The sequence below is a fragment of the Anticarsia gemmatalis genome, chromosome 2, assembly GCF_050436995.1.
Source record: "Anticarsia gemmatalis isolate Benzon Research Colony breed Stoneville strain chromosome 2, ilAntGemm2 primary, whole genome shotgun sequence".
Classification (NCBI taxonomy): Eukaryota; Metazoa; Arthropoda; class Insecta; order Lepidoptera; family Erebidae; genus Anticarsia; species Anticarsia gemmatalis.
In genome coordinates, this window is record NC_134746.1 from 6,430,807 (window position 1) to 6,447,870 (window position 17,064).

Here is a 17,064-nt window from a genome sequence, read left to right on the forward strand (position 1 = left end):
GTTTTTACTTAACGTATTAACAAATCAACAATCACTATGTCTTTGATACAAAACGAAAACCTCTAGTCAGTGATTTAGTACACTTACATTATACTCAAATTACTCAACAAATTAAACAACTTCTCATATCAGCAACAGACTTTGTGAAAAAATATAGTATTTATTATAGGACTTCACACGCGGACTATCAAGGAAGCAGTAAGTTCAATAATGGCGCACGGAGCACATAATAGGTCCGGTTTAATCCGTTGACCACTTTCAAAATGTGTATTATGCAAATGATCTGACATTAGAACAAATGCCAAAATCGAAGGACTCGTGTAGGATTCGCCATTCTTCATAAACTTACGTCGCCTTTATCAGTCGACAATTTGCATAAATGTATTAATATTTATTATTTTAAATATTTTATAAACTCTTTATTTCAAACTAGCGGAACAGGTACATTAGAATATAAATAGAACAATTATTATTATATCGCATTTCTGCCAATTTTAACGATTTCATAACAATGCAAATTTTGATGTAACAAGATGGCTCGAGTAACTGCCATTGGGATAGTGAACTAGATGTGTTTATAATATGTTTGCCTGTTCCACGGTAGAGATAGCAAGTATACAGTTGTCCTTATATCTAGAGTGACAGTGGTAGCGTAAAAGCGTTTGTTGAAACAGTAGCAGTAACTCTGTGTACGATCATAACCTGAGCTGAGCGAGCTCTTGTAGCAGCGCGGGCTCGTTCTCGATCTTGGCGAGTTGGTTCAACTCGAGTTGCTTCCCCGCGGCTTTCTGCTGCTTCAATTTCTCTATGTCGCTCAATTTCTGTAAAGAACATATTTATTAAAGCAACAAGGTAGATGCACAACTCCGCTGATTTTAATCAGACAGGTCATTAGCACTATTATAAGCACAAAAACATAGACTGGATTTTAGACTAGACCGGTACCTATTTCGATGAATATTTGAGATAAAGTCTTACATGTTTTTAGAAATACCAAAGGGTTTTAGTTGGCGGTGTCTTGATAATTAATACCCATGAAGATATCGATTCGTTTCTTATCTCGTCTATTATTTCGTTTAAACGATCATTCTAAAGGTTCGTGACTGAGAGTGCCATTAACATTGTCAAACAATTTACTTCGGTATACCGATGTATGTATGAATGTGAAAGATTTTTTTGGATCTTTTAATTCTTGTTGAACAAGTTATGCTGATTTTATACAGCGCGATTCTTTTAAAAGTGTGTTTAAAGCAAATTAATTAGAATAAAATGTTGGTCTGGAAATATCATGATCGGTTGTCAAGCGGGTCCGGAGGTGACAAACCTGCCTAATTTTATTAGGATACTTGCTACAACTGTCATTTAACATTAAGAAATATGTATTATGTAATGTGCGTTTCAGTTACGAAATATAGAAAAGTGCGTGTCGGTTAAACTGGCTAAGTTGGTTTAAAAACGGCATCCTATATTTAAAAGAAGAAGAGAAAGAAACAACTACGTCCTTAAAATTACTTTGATTGAACGAAGATCAAACAAGTATCGTGTCATGAGTGTTTTCTTTCACTCCTAGTATTGACTTGCGAGCGATATTTTAATAAAATCACCTGGAAAACTACTTTAAAAAATGCACACATATCTTATCAATCAATCTATCTTACCCAACCTAGACTTTTTTATTGAAAAATCCCGTTATGTACAGCTAACATGACTTCTCAAGTTTCAAAAAAATTACCTTGTTTAGGTTCTTGATTTTCTTGTCTTTCTCGGGGTCTCCGGTGGAGATGAACGGTGCCCGCGGGGTCTCGGCCGCGGCGCCGGGCGGTGGTTGCACGTCACCCTGAGCCTTCTCTTCTGCCTTGCGAGCTTTGCGGGCTTCACGCTTCTCTTTCTGTTTTATCGCTTGCTTTGACGGCGCCGCTATGTGGTTAAAATTATAAGCAGTTTGTAAAGTAATATTTATTTTATTTATAACACACGTATGGGTATACCATGCGTTTATCCCCGTTAGTGTAGAGGAGGAGTATACGCTTGTTTCGCCATTATCTATATTTTATTTATAACAATTACGGGTATAACAAGCGTTTGCCATTTACAAAGTTACTCCTATGTAATAGGGGGCGAATCTATTGCCATATACCGGGTACGATACCAAACTTGGAGTTCCTATATAATTATATTCTAATACAAATTAGAAAAGACTATCCTTTCTTTTTTTTTTTTTTTTTCGACAGGAAAATGCATTACTGCATGTCCCGCTCCAGGGAGGTAGCGGGGGTCTGTCGGGCTCTCCCGCCGGCTAGGCGTTCCGGCTTTTAAATTTGGGCATACCGACTAAAAACCTGACGGTGTTCCTTCAACTGTCACCATAAAGTGGCCAGGACGCGGTACCTTGGATACTCCGCGTCCTAGAAAAGACTATCCTCCCCGAACATCAATCCCAACCTAATGCTTAGTGCAGTGTATAGAGACAGCTTTTTAAAATCAATCATGTCAAAGTCTAATACACATTAGATTAACATTAATGTATGTGTGGATCATAGATCAAAATCGTTCCGGCAGGGACTTGAATCATCGTCATCCGGTGCGTCGGGACGTAGACTTAGCAACCATTGTGCTACAACTAACCAGTTTAAATCACTCACGATTTTATTTTACACGTGTCTGTGTGCTTTATTTAATCTTCTTTAACTGCTTGATTTTTTAGTTATTTACTAAAAATACAGTGATAAGTTATTGATAAGTTAAAAGGCATGTTTCGCAAGACATATCGATACTTTATCTATCTATGGTTTTATTAGTGCTGTATTGTCCCACCCTACTCCCATATACTTATCATTTAAATTAATAACATTATTAATTTGTTACTCGTATAAAATAATTCTTGTTCCATAATAAAAGTAAGTTAAACGATGAACGTGAACTATTTATAACCCATATTCGGAACAACTGGCACGTGTGAGATTATAATTTCTGTATAATTTAACCGTTAATCGAGCTTTAACCACTCTACTTATGACTCATAGGCTTCGAAGTGTTATGTTGTTATGGCGTCAAGATCCCGGCAATATTAGTAAGATTTAACTTTTCAAACCATCCACTACGACTGGGAGTTGTCAAAATGCCTGGATTTGCGGGCTACGGCACCCAAAAACATTAAACTGTACCCCTATCGATTCTTATATATTAAAACATATGTGGAGGAACGAGGTGATCGTGTTCCTCCAACACAAAGGGAGGATCCTCCGACCAGGCGAGGTGATCGTGCCTGGTGGGCCTAGGCTGCCCGACTGTTGTAGTCGGGAACTTGTATATATAGTCAGTCGCAGTGCAAACTTCGATAGCGCGATCTAGGACTTGTGACGTCAGTCACACTGCGCGTGGTGGTTGGTTGCGCGCTGGTCCCAGTAGATGTCGCTGTATGTACCGAGCCGCTACATCACTCCCCCTCAGACCGTAGGTCGATCTTCTCTTCATGTCAGTCAGTCTCTCCAGTGCCATGCATTAATGAGTTCCAGTGAGTCGGAACTGTATGCCGCTAACTCCAGTGAGTCGGAGAGGTGCGGTGTGCGGTGTGCGGTGAAGTGTCCCCAGTGAGTCGGGGCGAGGTGCTTGTTGTCTGCGGTGAGTCGAGACGAAGCGTTGCGGTGCCCTGGGTGCGTCAGAGTAGCGTGACGATGATGCCCAGGTTGGAAGCCGCTGAGGCCGTAGGGTATGCCAGTCATGTGCGTGAGCGACATGTTCGTGGAGTGCCCTGGTGTGGCCGAAGATGCTGGCTGGAGTTGTACGACTGCTGCTGTAGGAGTGAGGAGTGATGAGGGTGTGAAGGTTTGCTGCTGCTGGTCTGATCTTCGTGAAGGCTGCTTCCAATCACGTCGGGGTCATCACTGTGAAGGAACGAGGTGATCGTGTTCCTCCAACACAAAGGGAGGATCCTCCGACCAGGCGAGGTGATCGTGCCTGGTGGGCCTAGGCTGCCCGACTGTTGTAGTCGGGAACTTGTATATATAGTCAGTCGCAGTGCAAACTTCGATAGCGCGATCTAGGACTTGTGACGTCAGTCACACTGCGCGTGGTGGTTGGTTGCGCGCTGGTTCTAGTAGATGTCGCTGTATGTAGCGAGCCGCTACACATACAGTAAAATAACGTCCAACATACAGTAATCAAAGTTAAATAAACCCTTCTCGCGCAGGAGTTTCCATGTACCTCTAATTCCCTGTTGGGAATAGTTAGTTGTAAATAGGAATGATTGTTACTTGTTCTGACGCCGTAGTCGCTGACCAAACCTTTAGGTAGGTACTACGTAAAAGGAAAGATCCGTAACCAATAACAACACAGTAAGTATATAATATTTAGTACAATGCTCTTACCACTAGGAGTTTCTCCCGGCTTATGCGGCTTTTCCTGTTCATGCAGGGTAAACGTCGAAGGCCTGTTTTTAGCTCCGGGCGGCCTGTACGCGGCCATGGGCTTAGGCGTGGAGTCTTCAATAGCTTTGGGCGCGGTCCTCGAAAGGTCGCTCTTAGGGAAGTTGCCTGGCTGGAAGTTGATGGCCAGCAAGTTCTCCTTGTCCTGACACACGCGCTTGTGCATCAACACGCATGTGTAGTGCCAGATTTTGTACCTATACGAAATATTTTTGTATTTATATCTAACTGTTTTACTGAAGAACTCCTAATTTTTTTAAAGGAACACCAAAATCCTTTATGATTTTAGTTACACTATAAGTACTAAACCTAATCGTGTCAAACCATCCGGCTAAGCACGAAGACTCGCGCTAGGAATGTTATATCTCGAATTCCCCTTAACAATTTGTTTTAACCATTAGTAAACCATTTCTTCTGTAGTTTTTGACACTACGATGAGCATTGTAGCCCAATAAATAGATTCCAGCGCCACTCAAAATGGAGTGCCGCGTCAATAACCACAACGAAGATGAGAAAAAATATGTTTTACTAACATGATTAAAAATTCATGGTAAGTTTTTTGCCAGACATACTGGTTTTGAGTCAGGCACATAAAAAGTTTCTAGCATTTGAAATCGTGTGTTTTTTTTTTAATAGGAAGTGACTAAACTATGAATAACTTATCATGACAGCCAGCATTAATCAGGTATATCTTAGCAAGGACTATTGCCTCGGGGGTTCAGCAAGAACTCGGAATCATATTCACGGCGATGACAAACGTATTATAAATCGATATTTTATACTGAAATTGAAATTGTGTACCCACTAATGTACATATTATTATATCTGATTGTGGTTGTGACATTATGTTATACTAGCTTATGCCCGTGACTTCGTCCGTGTGGTTTGTGACTTAAAACAGATTTTTTATAAACGTAACGTAAAGGTAAACTCCCATCCCCTATATTATCCTTTTGGGGGTAGAATTGATCAAATCCTTTCTAATCGGATGCCTATGTCATAACATCTACCTGCATGCCAAATTTCAGCCCGACCCGTTGTGGTTTGGGCTGTGCGTTGATAAATCACTATGTCAGTCAGTCATCTATGAGATAGCCGAAAGTTCTAAAAAAGCAGTAAATACATACCCATTGCCAACAGTTAGTCGTGGGTACGTGGTGGCGGTGACGAAGGCCTCTCCACGCGGGTCCCACTGCAGGCTGGTGGTGTCGGGCGCGGCGCACGAGCCCAGCTTCTTGTAGCCGCGCAGGTCCCACGCCTCGATGTGACCCGACGCTATGTTGCCGAAACCAGCGATCAACATGCGTGCGATGCAGTTAAGGATATGCATTGTCGTAGATGTAATAATATACTAAGAATCTTATGTTCCAAACTCGCACATAGTCTGAATTGATCGCGCCGGGAGTTTAACTTCATTTTTTTTATTACATAAGCAATAAGCTTTGCGGTTTAATAAAACAATCGCGCTATAGCTAGAGTACTCAGTACTAACATAAAGAAAATGTGGATAGGAATTATTTGTAAATGTAGATAAAAATGAATCAGCATATAACTTAAATATAATAACTATGGGCACATCTTAAGTATCTTGTCTTTGTATGCTTTGCGTTCTTATCAGAATAGATTGACATGCAGAGCTTCGTAAAGTAACATATTTCTGCCTAAAACAAACGTTTATACAAAAAACAAAGTTCTATTTGAAAAGGATATGATTTCCTTCAGGAGGGAAGTAAATAGAGTTCCATGCTCCGGTTCCGAACTCGAAGAGCGGTTCACACTTGGCGTTGAAGAGCGTCGCCTTGGCGGGCGCGTGGCCGTACACCGCCACCCACTCGTTAGAGTTGCCGGGGTTCCATGAGATCGAGTGGATAGGACCCTCCTTACCTGTAATATAAAGTTTATTAGAACCGAAGAATAAATTATTAATAAGTATATACTGCTAAAATGACAATCTACTTAGATAACTCATTAATCTTATATCTACAATTGCACTGGAACATGCAAAGAAAATATTAAATAAAGATTTTTTGTGTTCAGTATTTAATAATTTTCCCTGTTTTATTATTCAGGCTGTACATCGATTGTTTTAAAAATGTATAACTTACTGAATGATACGTTTCCCGAGCCTCCTTTAACATCGCCATAAGAAAGCGATTGCTTTCCATAGTAGGAACCACCAGTCTTGTCAACCTACAATTTTAAAGCATTATTAGCACCTCCTATGAAGAAAGTAGTATTAGAAGAAAGCCTTTTGCCACCTGATTTTAATATAACTTAGGAAAATATTTGATGGTTGAAATGCTTAATAATTTATTTTTATTAATATTTCAATGTATTATTTTGTTCTTACGTCAGTCTGCGTCATAGCGAAGACGTTGGTACCGCGCCTGTTCCAATGGAAATTAGCCTTGTCTGCCTGGAACGAGGAGCGGCTCACCACCGCTTGAGTCTGCTCGAACTGCGGGTACTTGAACACGCGCCAGAACGATGGCTGCCCTTGTTTACCTGCGTATTTGTTGTATTAAGTTAGAAATCGTTACCACATCAAAAAATAATATAATGCCACAGCTTTAAAACTTTTGCATTGCATTATTAATATGAATCTTATTAGAATCTTTGCGATTTCTAATTGTCACTTATGGTGGTAATCATTATTTATTGTTTGAGATTCTTATTAGGGTTCAATGTGTAAATTCCTACATTATAAAAAGAGCATGTAGTGTTCAAAGGATATTTGATTGAAATTACCTAAAGTAAATGTCGAAAAATAGTATGTAGGAGCAGGGCTCGGTGAGAGGCTGAATGACTTGAGTTTCTCTGCCTGCAGCTGTTGCACAAATCTCTCAAAGTTGCCATCCTCATATATCAACACCCTATTGTTCATTTGTACTGCAAACAGTTTCTCATCTGATGTCCATCTTGGCTCCCTATATTAAACCGAAAAGTTGGTTTTAAATTTTTATGATTAATATTACTATAGTAATATTAATTTAATAAGGGAACAAAAACCAAAAATATTCAATTTAAAAATTGTGATGGCAATTTTAAAAACATAAAAACATAAAATTAAAAATAATAAATTGTATATAAAAATGTATTATGATTCTTAGCCACACTTGACACCTGTAATTAAACCACATTATTAGTTTTATATTAGGTTATTTATTTACTTTTACTAAGATCTTACCATCCAGTTTGATTTTTTTGTACAAAGCTTCCTGCTAGCTCACCGGTAGCTGATTTGAACACATGAAGATTAGGCTTACCCTAAAACAGTGACATCACATTATTAGTTTAAACACTTCTTCTTAAAGACTAAGATAAATAAATAAAGGCTTAAAAGTAACTTGTTTGAAATTTTAATTGTTGGTTTATTGTAAGAATTGATTTAATAGGCATATAATTACTCTCAATTTGACAGAAATTAAAAATCCTAACATGCACAGCAATTAAAAAAGCATCCAAACCATAGACATAGAAAAAAAAGATAAATAAATGAATAGGCACCTGAGGATTTTCCTTAGTCATGAGAAACATTTCCCACACAGTAAAATAATTATCTAGTGGTGAGAAAAACATATCTTTTATGTTCCCCTCTATAGTGGCTGTCACTGACCAGTCGGCACATTTTACTATTTCAGCTCTGTGGAACACAGATGAATTAATGAAATTAAAAAATGACAATATAAGTACCTACTTTAAAAACACAATGTAATTTCTAGTAATAAACTATACTTCTATTAAGTCTACAAGGAAAAGATTAAAGGTAAGTACTTTCAATACTTTCTCCTTACAAGAAAGGTTGTGAAATCTCAATCTAGACCATTATATTATGTAAGTATAGATTATTTTGGTCTGACTACTTAAGATTTCTTTAGCATTAAGCTTTATCTTTGTTGAAGAGTATGATATGATATGAATATCAGATAGAAATAACTTTTTACATACTTTTTATCCGTCCGGTACGCCAGGTACGTGCCCTTAGGACTAAAAACAATACTACGTATGTTAGTAGTTGTTTCATCTCTCAGTAGTTTTTCCTCATAAGGTTCCTTAAAATCAATTAGGAATATGTTCTTGCCGGTTAGACCTGTAAATACAACGTTATAGTTTAATTATAACCTATCAAACATGCTGCTCGTCTTACGATGAGTTTAGAGTATAATATTTACCAGCTATGTGCGGTGTAGTACTCATTTTCACTGTGTTATTATATGTCTTAACAATTAAGGATTAAAGCTTATCATTCTACAATCACCAACACAGACTAAAGTTTACGATTTACCGTAAACATATGTTATATAGCTTCGTAAATAGATTTATATTTTTAAATGTTTTTTACGAAATCAAAATGGAAAGGAAATTGATATGATTGACAGTAATGACATTAATGACATGACAGCAGCAATCACAATTAAATTATAACTATCTCTCGTAGGCGAGTCTAGATTTGAGACGATTCAACCTCCATCAAAAAAAGCCACATCAAAATATGGCTCGTTGGGGTGATTTTTTTTGTACTAATCTAAATTAATTTCGGCAATAAACTTGCGGTGCACTAGAAAGCCTGTGTCAGTTAAATTTTTAATCTAAGGTTAATTATTGTCTTTGACCTTTGTTATGTTTTATCTGTTGTGAATTGAAGAAAATTCAAGATGGCTGAATTTCACAATTTGAGAATGGCGCGTGAAATGCCAGTTATTTCGATTTATTGTTTTGATTACTGAGAGCCAAAAATTGCTGTCTAATATATCTTTTTCAATGTTCAGCAGCAAGAATCAACTTCTGAAACGTACTCCTGAGAATGGAACAGATCGAGAAAGCTTTCTGTCATTGTTAGTGGACGAATATTTGCATTCTTCATCCTATGGTAAATATTATCACAATCGAATCAGTTAATCAAGCAGCGTTATAAGCTATCCAAAGCTAGAACTACTATTATTAAAGTACATTAAAGTTAAACTATAATCATCAGAAAAAGAGTAACAATAATAAATAGACAACATTTCATTTTCAGATGCTAAATGTCAAGTGTTAGCTAACTTGGCTAATTTCGCGTACGATCCTATTAACTACAAATATATCAGAGATGTTGGAGTCTTGGACATATTCCTCTACGTCATAAAGAAAGAAAGTAGTCAACAATTGTTACATTTTGCAGTAGCTGGGGTCTGCAACCTTTGCTTTGGTAAGGACAACATTTTATTGATTTCTAGCAAAACCTTACACTTAGATAACTAGGTACTCCTAAAGATTTCAGGTTGGAATGTTCACAATAATTAGTATTGTTTTTCTTCTTAAACTACTAATATAAGTTATGAATTGTTCAGACAAAGTTATAATACATTGTCCTTTATGTAACTTTCAGATCCACTGAATGCTGAATATATTATATCCCAGTGTGGTATCAAGCCATTTACTGCTTTGCTGAAATCCAACAACAATAATATTTTGGCAGACACAATCACAACTTTAATCCAACTAAATAATCACCAAGCTAGTTTAGAAATACAATCTGAAGAAGTTTCTAAACAAATTGGTATATTACAGAAGTCTAATGACAAGAAAGTGTCTAATTTAGCTACCATATTTCTACAAGATGTTTGTAAATGAGAAATAGATACTCTGCAGTTAAACAAAAATGAACAAGATGTTATCCAACAGATTCCCTTATATTGTTGTGAATAATAAAAATTACCAGAAGATTTGTAAAATTCATACAACTACATTTAGCAATACAGCTTTCAAGGCAGGGGATAAAATTCGGATACAGAAAACATTGACTCAGAAAGACTTGGATGCTTTCTCTAATCTCACCAGTGACCACAATCACTTACACCAAAATAATGGTAATAAGAGGCCAATAGTGCATGGAGCATTGCTGAATGGCTTGGTGGCAGGACTGATTGGCACACACCTGCCCGGTCCTGGCACAGTGCTGGTGTCACAAACAATGAAATTCCCAAACAAGTGTTTTGTGGGTGAAAAGCTGACTATAAGTGTGGAACTTGTTGATGTGAGGAAAATTCTCAAAGTTAAATTTTATTGCATTGTGGAGGAAGAAAAGAAGGTTGTGTTTGAGGGTGAGGCTAAACTTATGTTGGCCAAAGACTGTTAGATATTTAAGTTTATTTTAACAAGTAACTTATTTGTTAGCTATAAGTACTTGGTAAGGAAAAACATTATTATAATGCAATATTGCATTTGAAATTCTTATTGTTATGAACTTTTTGAAGTTTGTAATTCTAAAACAAAAAAGAAACTAGAAATGTCTAAAAGTTTAATGATAGTCTGTCTTATGTGCCAATAAATTCATAAAATTGATAAAATTTAACATTATAAACTGTAAAGTACAATTATTTAGTTTTAATTAGAGTACTCTAAACCTTGAAGGTTGATGAACATTATTTAGTGACAACTGAACACAATATTATGCTACAGTTATATCCCTAAATCTGTCCATTTAATGTCCATTATTATACAATTTTCATAGTCTGTAATTAATTAAGACTGATAGTAACTAGTTCATTACTACAAATACACAAGAATGCATTGCTACTAAATTATTATGAAACTGCCTATGTATGTGATATTGTCTTCTTTTCTATGAATTATATTGTATTTGGCCATGATTAAAAATATAATCTGCAATGTGAGATGCTCTTGCCAGTCCTTGTTCAATAACTGAGCATATGTATCAGTTTTTTCGTCAATATAGTACTTGCTCCTCTGATATAATTGGTTACACTTATTAAATTGTATTCTGTGCTCTATGTAATATTTCATCCAAATCAATTTGAATTTTTGTTTTTTTTTGCAATACAGTTACATGCCTTTGATTTATCAATGATTCTTATACTATCTTAAGTCCCACAGTTTGCCTTCTGTTTTGATGCTATATTATCTATGTTCTTCCATTATTTTTGATATGAAAACACTATACATTCTTGGAATAATGATTCTCAGTAATATATAGTAAGACCCTATAACCTGCATCTAACTGCTGAGTCGTGATTATTGCATAATATTAAGTGTACCTACTCAATGATCGTAATCACATTAAGTTGGCTTCATAATGGTGAGACATTATGGCGCAACTTACATTATCAATCATTAAAATTCTTCATTTAGGTAAATGAATGTTTGAAAGGAGTATAACATTTTTTCTCGAATTTTGTATTCAATGAATATCATGTTGCAATTAGTCGTTTATTACATAATTTGTCTTCTTTGATTAACTTTCTTATTTACGGCTTGTAAGTTAGATGCTAGTGATAAAATAATTGAGGATTATGTCCTAATATATGTAACTGTATTACTCTTTTGTTATTTATTATTAAAATACTTTGTTGTTTTTATGAATTGATCTTTTCAAACGCATCATGAAGAATCACATTTAATGTGATAAGTTTTTAATACTCACATATTATCTGCATTTTATATTACAATTGCATGTAATATACACTTTTTGTTTTACGTGATTTCTACTGTTACAGATATGTTCGTTTTTTTTTTTATTAAAAAAATGCTTGTTTATGTTTTTTTTTTCTTTCTTTTGTTTACCATAAATCTGTAGATCATCATATTTTAGATAGTTATTTAAAAAAATAACATTTTTTCTCAATATCTCATAGTTATAATGTGCTTAATATTTATCGTCATAGATATACGTAGCGTTAGGACTTTCAGATTTTATTATGAATATTGCTAGATGAGATTGCTTCAGTATTTTGTAGAGTAAACTGTATGTCGGTTGGGAAGGCTGTGAAGTTGTGTAATTCAGTTTTATAGTAGGTTATATTTGGCAAATATTATCACAACGATAACATCTTAGTTGTGTGTCGAGGCATAAGAAACTAAGCCATGCGTTTGTCAATTTCCTTATTGTCAAATAGTATCTACATTTTTCAATTAATATTGTAGAAAATAAAATGCATAATGTTTAACAAATTTTTCATTCATACCACAGTTAGCATCACCATTATATTAGTAAAATTAAATATTAAGCTCACTAGTGTAGATGAGTAGTCGTTATTACAAGCTGACGGGAAGGGACGGATATTACAAGCTGGTCGAGCTGGTTTATTTATACCAAAGGATTTCGTGAAATGTGTTGCTGAAAGCTGAAAATGCGTTAGTTGTTACCGTCTGTAATGGAAATGAACGTCGTGACAACATTGCCCCATCGTCGTGGGTTTGATTCCCAACTGATTATACTTACTTGCTATGAACAGTGTAAAGGTTATTAATTTTTGCGGTAAGAAATGTGTCATAGTGTTAAGTAAAAATCCATCGTTTAATATTTTTAAATAATCCTAACTACTGCTGATCGCTAGGACTCGGGTTTGATTCCCGAGTCGGGAGTCGGGCCAAAGTCTTGGTGAAAATAGGATAAAGGTGTCTATTTCATGGGACTAACTTCAAAAATGATGAAACCTGACCAATGAAAACAAACTGATTTTACCAGTTCTGACGTCATTGGGCGATAAATGTAGTGAACTCGCTGCAATCTATCGGTAAGATGTGTTACGATGGCTGCCCTGCAGATATGTACCTGCCTACACCGGGAAACGGAAATTAGAATTGCGATAATCATTACGTTGGTTACATACCCGCAACATATTATAACTAAAGGAAGTTCAGGGGCAAAATATTGAGAAAGACTACTATTAATTTCTGACAATTAACAACACCATCGCTAATTTTGTTGGAGGCAGCTCAGCTCGTTCTATTACCAGGCCTGCTCCTGGGGTTCCTACAGCTGACTCAATTATTGTAAACCAAATAATTATTGAATGCTTGTCGGCACATATATCTACTAAAATACTTACAATAAAAAAATCTGCTACCTTTTACGATTAATACAATTACGACACTGTGTAACGGCGACTTGAATCTGGTCGTTAGGATTGTGGGTTTGATTCCGACGCAGAAAAATTATGAACTTATTTGTTTTAGCCACCTATGGAATTACTGGTTTTATCGGATCTATGTTCCTTATTGTAGGTATGCTTGCAAAACCCCACTTCCTGAAACGAAACGAGAGTTAAGTATGCACTCAGAAAGTACCTAGCTAGGTACCTACACCACTGCAAGAATGCAAGCTTTGTATGCATATACGCCTTATCGGGTTTAAAATCTCTAAAGGAATTCAAAATATTCTACTAATTTGTCTGAGATCTTTCTTATCTCATTAAAATCACGTAGAATACGAAGAAAGATATTTAAGTAAAAACAATATTGGCTAGTTATTACGAAGCACGTTTCGCCGTACAGTCGGAATGCTAAGTTGACACTTTACGAGTGATACTTATTGGGGGTGACAAGTTTATATAGACACAGTTTCTGAGAGGAGTCACAGTTAACTCGTGTGGGTCATTCTCGTGAAAAATTGGAACACCACGGACTACGTATTGAAACTACTATACATTTAATGTGAGTAACTTTTACGTTCGTAATAAATTAGAGCAGTAGGTATTTTGTGCAGTTGCTTTTATCAAATTGGGGCGTATTGCATAGGGGGCGTAGTACGTACTCTTACACTGAATGCAGAAATAAAACGTTGCTTGTCGTGTATAGCGCTACGGGTTCGATTCTCGGGCAGAACAAAATGTTTGTGTTGCCAGACCATGTGTTGTGTTTATAATTTAATTAAAAGTATGTCTGTAAATTAATACTCTCATAAAATATAGAATACAATTAAGTGCCAAAAAATATTATCACAATACAATAGCCCTTCTTCCCATTATTGATGACTTTCGGAATTTTATTAGTAAATTATTTTCTCCAATTGTTTTTAGATAGATAAGGTATAAAACTCTACAATGCGTGGCATGCAGTGCTGGGTTGTCATCGCTGTAAGCTTATGGCTGATCGTGGCAGCGGAAGCGAGGCGTAAGACGAAACGGGAGGACTATGTGAGCTTGATGTCGGGAGAAGACATCATCTATGATGATGAGATTGAGAACGAAGAAGAGGTACGGATTAACTTACTATCGTTTTTCTATATTCAATGCTACTGTGGTAGAGTACAACAAACAACACATACGACTGCTAATCAAAAGGTTAAGGGTTCCTCACGCAAAGATGCTATTGATCTATTATTTTAATCGCCAATTCCTAATAGCGAGTTTGATCATGGACTGTTATATGGCGATCTCTGCCTCTCCCCGATTACTTTGGACTACGGGACTAACTTTGTAAATTAAGAAATATTGTATTGATACAACTCACCCTACAACTTAGGATATGACAGGCATGATGTAATAAATAAATGAAAAAATATTCATAAGGCTCCGAACTTAATGTTCAGTAATGGTGACGTCTTGGATTGTAGTAGATTTACAATTATTATTATCTGTACAGCTGGAGCCGTGTCAGTGCGGGGTGTTCCTGTCGCAGCAGGTCGGCATCAAGGAGGGCAGACGCAGCAGGCCACGTGGGCCTCCTCAGGGAGAGCCCGTCGTCACCTACGACACGGACTCACCTAGCCTGCCGTGCGGCACTGGAGGCTTCAAGAACTGCATCACCAGATGTCTTGATGTGGTAACTATTTTTTTAATAATTACCCTAATTTACATGCGTACCCACAAAGACAGAAGACATGTATTAGTGTTGCTCTACAAGGGTACAGGATTTCATTGTTTAGGACGGATTTTTCTTTGTCTATGGATAACTACGCTGGAAGTAACTAAAGGTAAAGTTACATGAGATTTTGGCAAACTAAGTTATTAAAAGGTAGTAAGATACGTAACTATAAACTTTCAGCCATAACCATCGCGATCGCGTACATTACATGCTAAGTACTTCTAGGATTCATTATTTTTTATTTAACGTAAATAGTTATTATAATATTTACATGTAGGTATAGTTTAATAGATTTCCTGGTTTGCACGTGTGTGTGCTCCAAGGCCATATATTATAATTAGTTTGCTGGCTGAGGTCACCTCATATTGTCGCAATTTATTATAACAATAGGATCCCATTTGATGGTTAAGTGAAGGTCGTTGGTAAATGGTCGCCGATTTCGTCCATATAATATTTTAAAACAATTGGAGTGGTAGGTAAGTTTGAATGTCCTTTTCGAAGATCTAGGTAATTCGTTTAAATATTAATTTAAAGTTTAACGTCAATAAAAATATAGGTTATGTAGATCACCCCGTCTAATAGTCATGGGAACATGGCACTCGATCTTTTGGAGTTTTTTTCAGAATAAAAATTGTCATCGAATCAACAATCAGATTTTTCCAACTATAAAATTAAATCATTGTAACTTGCACTGCACGATGATAAAAAAACCCTAGTCTAATGCACAAATGTTGAAATGGTCTCTATGCTTTCGGATACATAATTGTGCTTGTCCATAAGCGAACAAATTGTGTAAATTATAAAGTCCATAAATATAACACGTAATCATTAAATTCATCAGATCCTGAAGTATCTACCGCGCGCTGGACCAGTGATCTGCGGTGCGGTTGAACGTGACGTGCACAGAGAAAAGGCGTTCCTCTTTATACGCAACTGTGGGGGAGACTGGACACCCACCAGCTTTTCCGCTGGCAAGGAGTTCTGCTGCACTGATGGAGAACATCACAAGTGTTGAAAAATACCGCCTGATAGGCGACAGCATAGGATAATGGTAATCGTAGCTTAACATGGCTGTGAGTTGTGAACTTGTTCCTTTTATTTATAGTGTATTTTATAAGTTAAATGATCTAACTTATACTTAAGCGAAGTAGTGTATTTTCTCAAGATTGATGTATCTACTAGTGATGCTTGTGTTCGTTCTAAGTTGTTTAATTTACAACCGTTGAACCTTATCGAGCGCTCCGTGTCATGTTTTCGCGGATACTACCATTTACACAAGTTTGTAGAACTAAAACGGGTTATCTTTTTATGCGTTTCTACGACACATTATATTCGCTCATATCTTGAGGTCTATAAGTTCATTAGGTATAGAGTTCACATATCTAGAACACTATTCAATTATAAAGCTAATTTGTAAATCAAATGTTACGTAATCAGTATGATTTATGTGAATGCGATAACACTGTTAAGTAGACTTTCGTGCCTACCGCATGTCTAATGTAGGTGTTTCGTGTGTGGCCTGACAAGCGTAATAACTAAGTGATACTTATACATGTATTATTTGTGTAATTATTTAAATGACCACTGTCTACTCTACTTAAAATAAGTAATATGTATAATTAATTTGTAAAATGTTTAAGTTAAGCATAAAATCTAAAATATCTAGTTAGCAGTAAGAATTGCGCGCACATCACATTACTTAATGTCTGCAGATTCATAATTAATTCGATAAATTGTTTAGAGTTAGTGTTCTAATGTACTTATTTGTTAATTACTTTTGTTTATTACCTGAATGTACGTACTTATGTAATTATAATTTGCAATTAATATTGATTCTGTCTGATTATATGTAATTAATGTAATCAGACTATTAATTTCATGTGTAAGTAGCGTATAAACTACAGGTATAAATTATGCGGATAATTTATTTATTGAATACAAACTTAAGTATTTTATTAACGTTTTTCTATCCTTTATACCTACTTGTTTTGTTTATACGTTTTTCTTCTAATATGCCATAATTTTCACTTACCAAATACAAGTAAAGTACTTA

General features: G+C 36.0%; 3 protein-coding genes across 4 annotated transcripts; 2 read left to right on the forward strand and 1 right to left on the reverse strand.

Moving 5' to 3' along the window:
- Positions 1-48: 48 nt before the first annotated feature.
- On the reverse strand, positions 49-8,810 carry eIF2A (eukaryotic translation initiation factor 2A). Its single transcript, XM_076127615.1, has 12 exons — positions 8,597-8,810; positions 8,373-8,514; positions 7,932-8,067; positions 7,612-7,691; positions 7,173-7,351; positions 6,775-6,929; positions 6,530-6,614; positions 6,135-6,308; positions 5,552-5,729; positions 4,368-4,621; positions 1,733-1,917; positions 49-821 (listed from the first exon to the last, which is right to left on the reverse strand). The coding sequence occupies exons 1-12, from the start codon at positions 8,619-8,621 to the stop codon at positions 696-698; spliced, it is 1,719 nt and encodes a 572-aa protein (XP_075983730.1). The 5' UTR covers positions 8,622-8,810; the 3' UTR covers positions 49-695.
- Positions 8,811-9,073: 263 nt separating this feature from the next.
- LOC142981607 (armadillo repeat-containing protein 7) lies at positions 9,074-10,179 on the forward strand. The gene is made up of 3 exons (XM_076127627.1): positions 9,074-9,294; positions 9,442-9,612; positions 9,793-10,179. Exons 1-3 carry the CDS (start codon positions 9,186-9,188, stop codon positions 10,035-10,037), a joined length of 525 nt encoding a protein of 174 aa, XP_075983742.1. The 5' UTR covers positions 9,074-9,185; the 3' UTR covers positions 10,038-10,179.
- Positions 10,180-13,731: 3,552 nt separating this feature from the next.
- Fcp3C (Follicle cell protein 3C) lies at positions 13,732-17,000 on the forward strand. Of its 2 annotated transcripts, none has more exons than XM_076127668.1 (4): positions 13,732-13,859; positions 14,225-14,401; positions 14,790-14,969; positions 15,853-16,981. In XM_076127668.1, exons 2-4 carry the CDS (start codon positions 14,249-14,251, stop codon positions 16,024-16,026), a joined length of 507 nt encoding a protein of 168 aa, XP_075983783.1. In that variant the 5' UTR covers positions 13,732-13,859; positions 14,225-14,248; the 3' UTR covers positions 16,027-16,981. The 2 variants fall into 2 exon arrangements, with proteins under 2 accessions (XP_075983783.1, XP_075983791.1); XM_076127676.1 differs by having other exon boundaries at positions 13,751-13,859; positions 14,229-14,401; positions 15,853-17,000.
- The last annotated feature ends 64 nt before the right edge of the window (positions 17,001-17,064 follow it).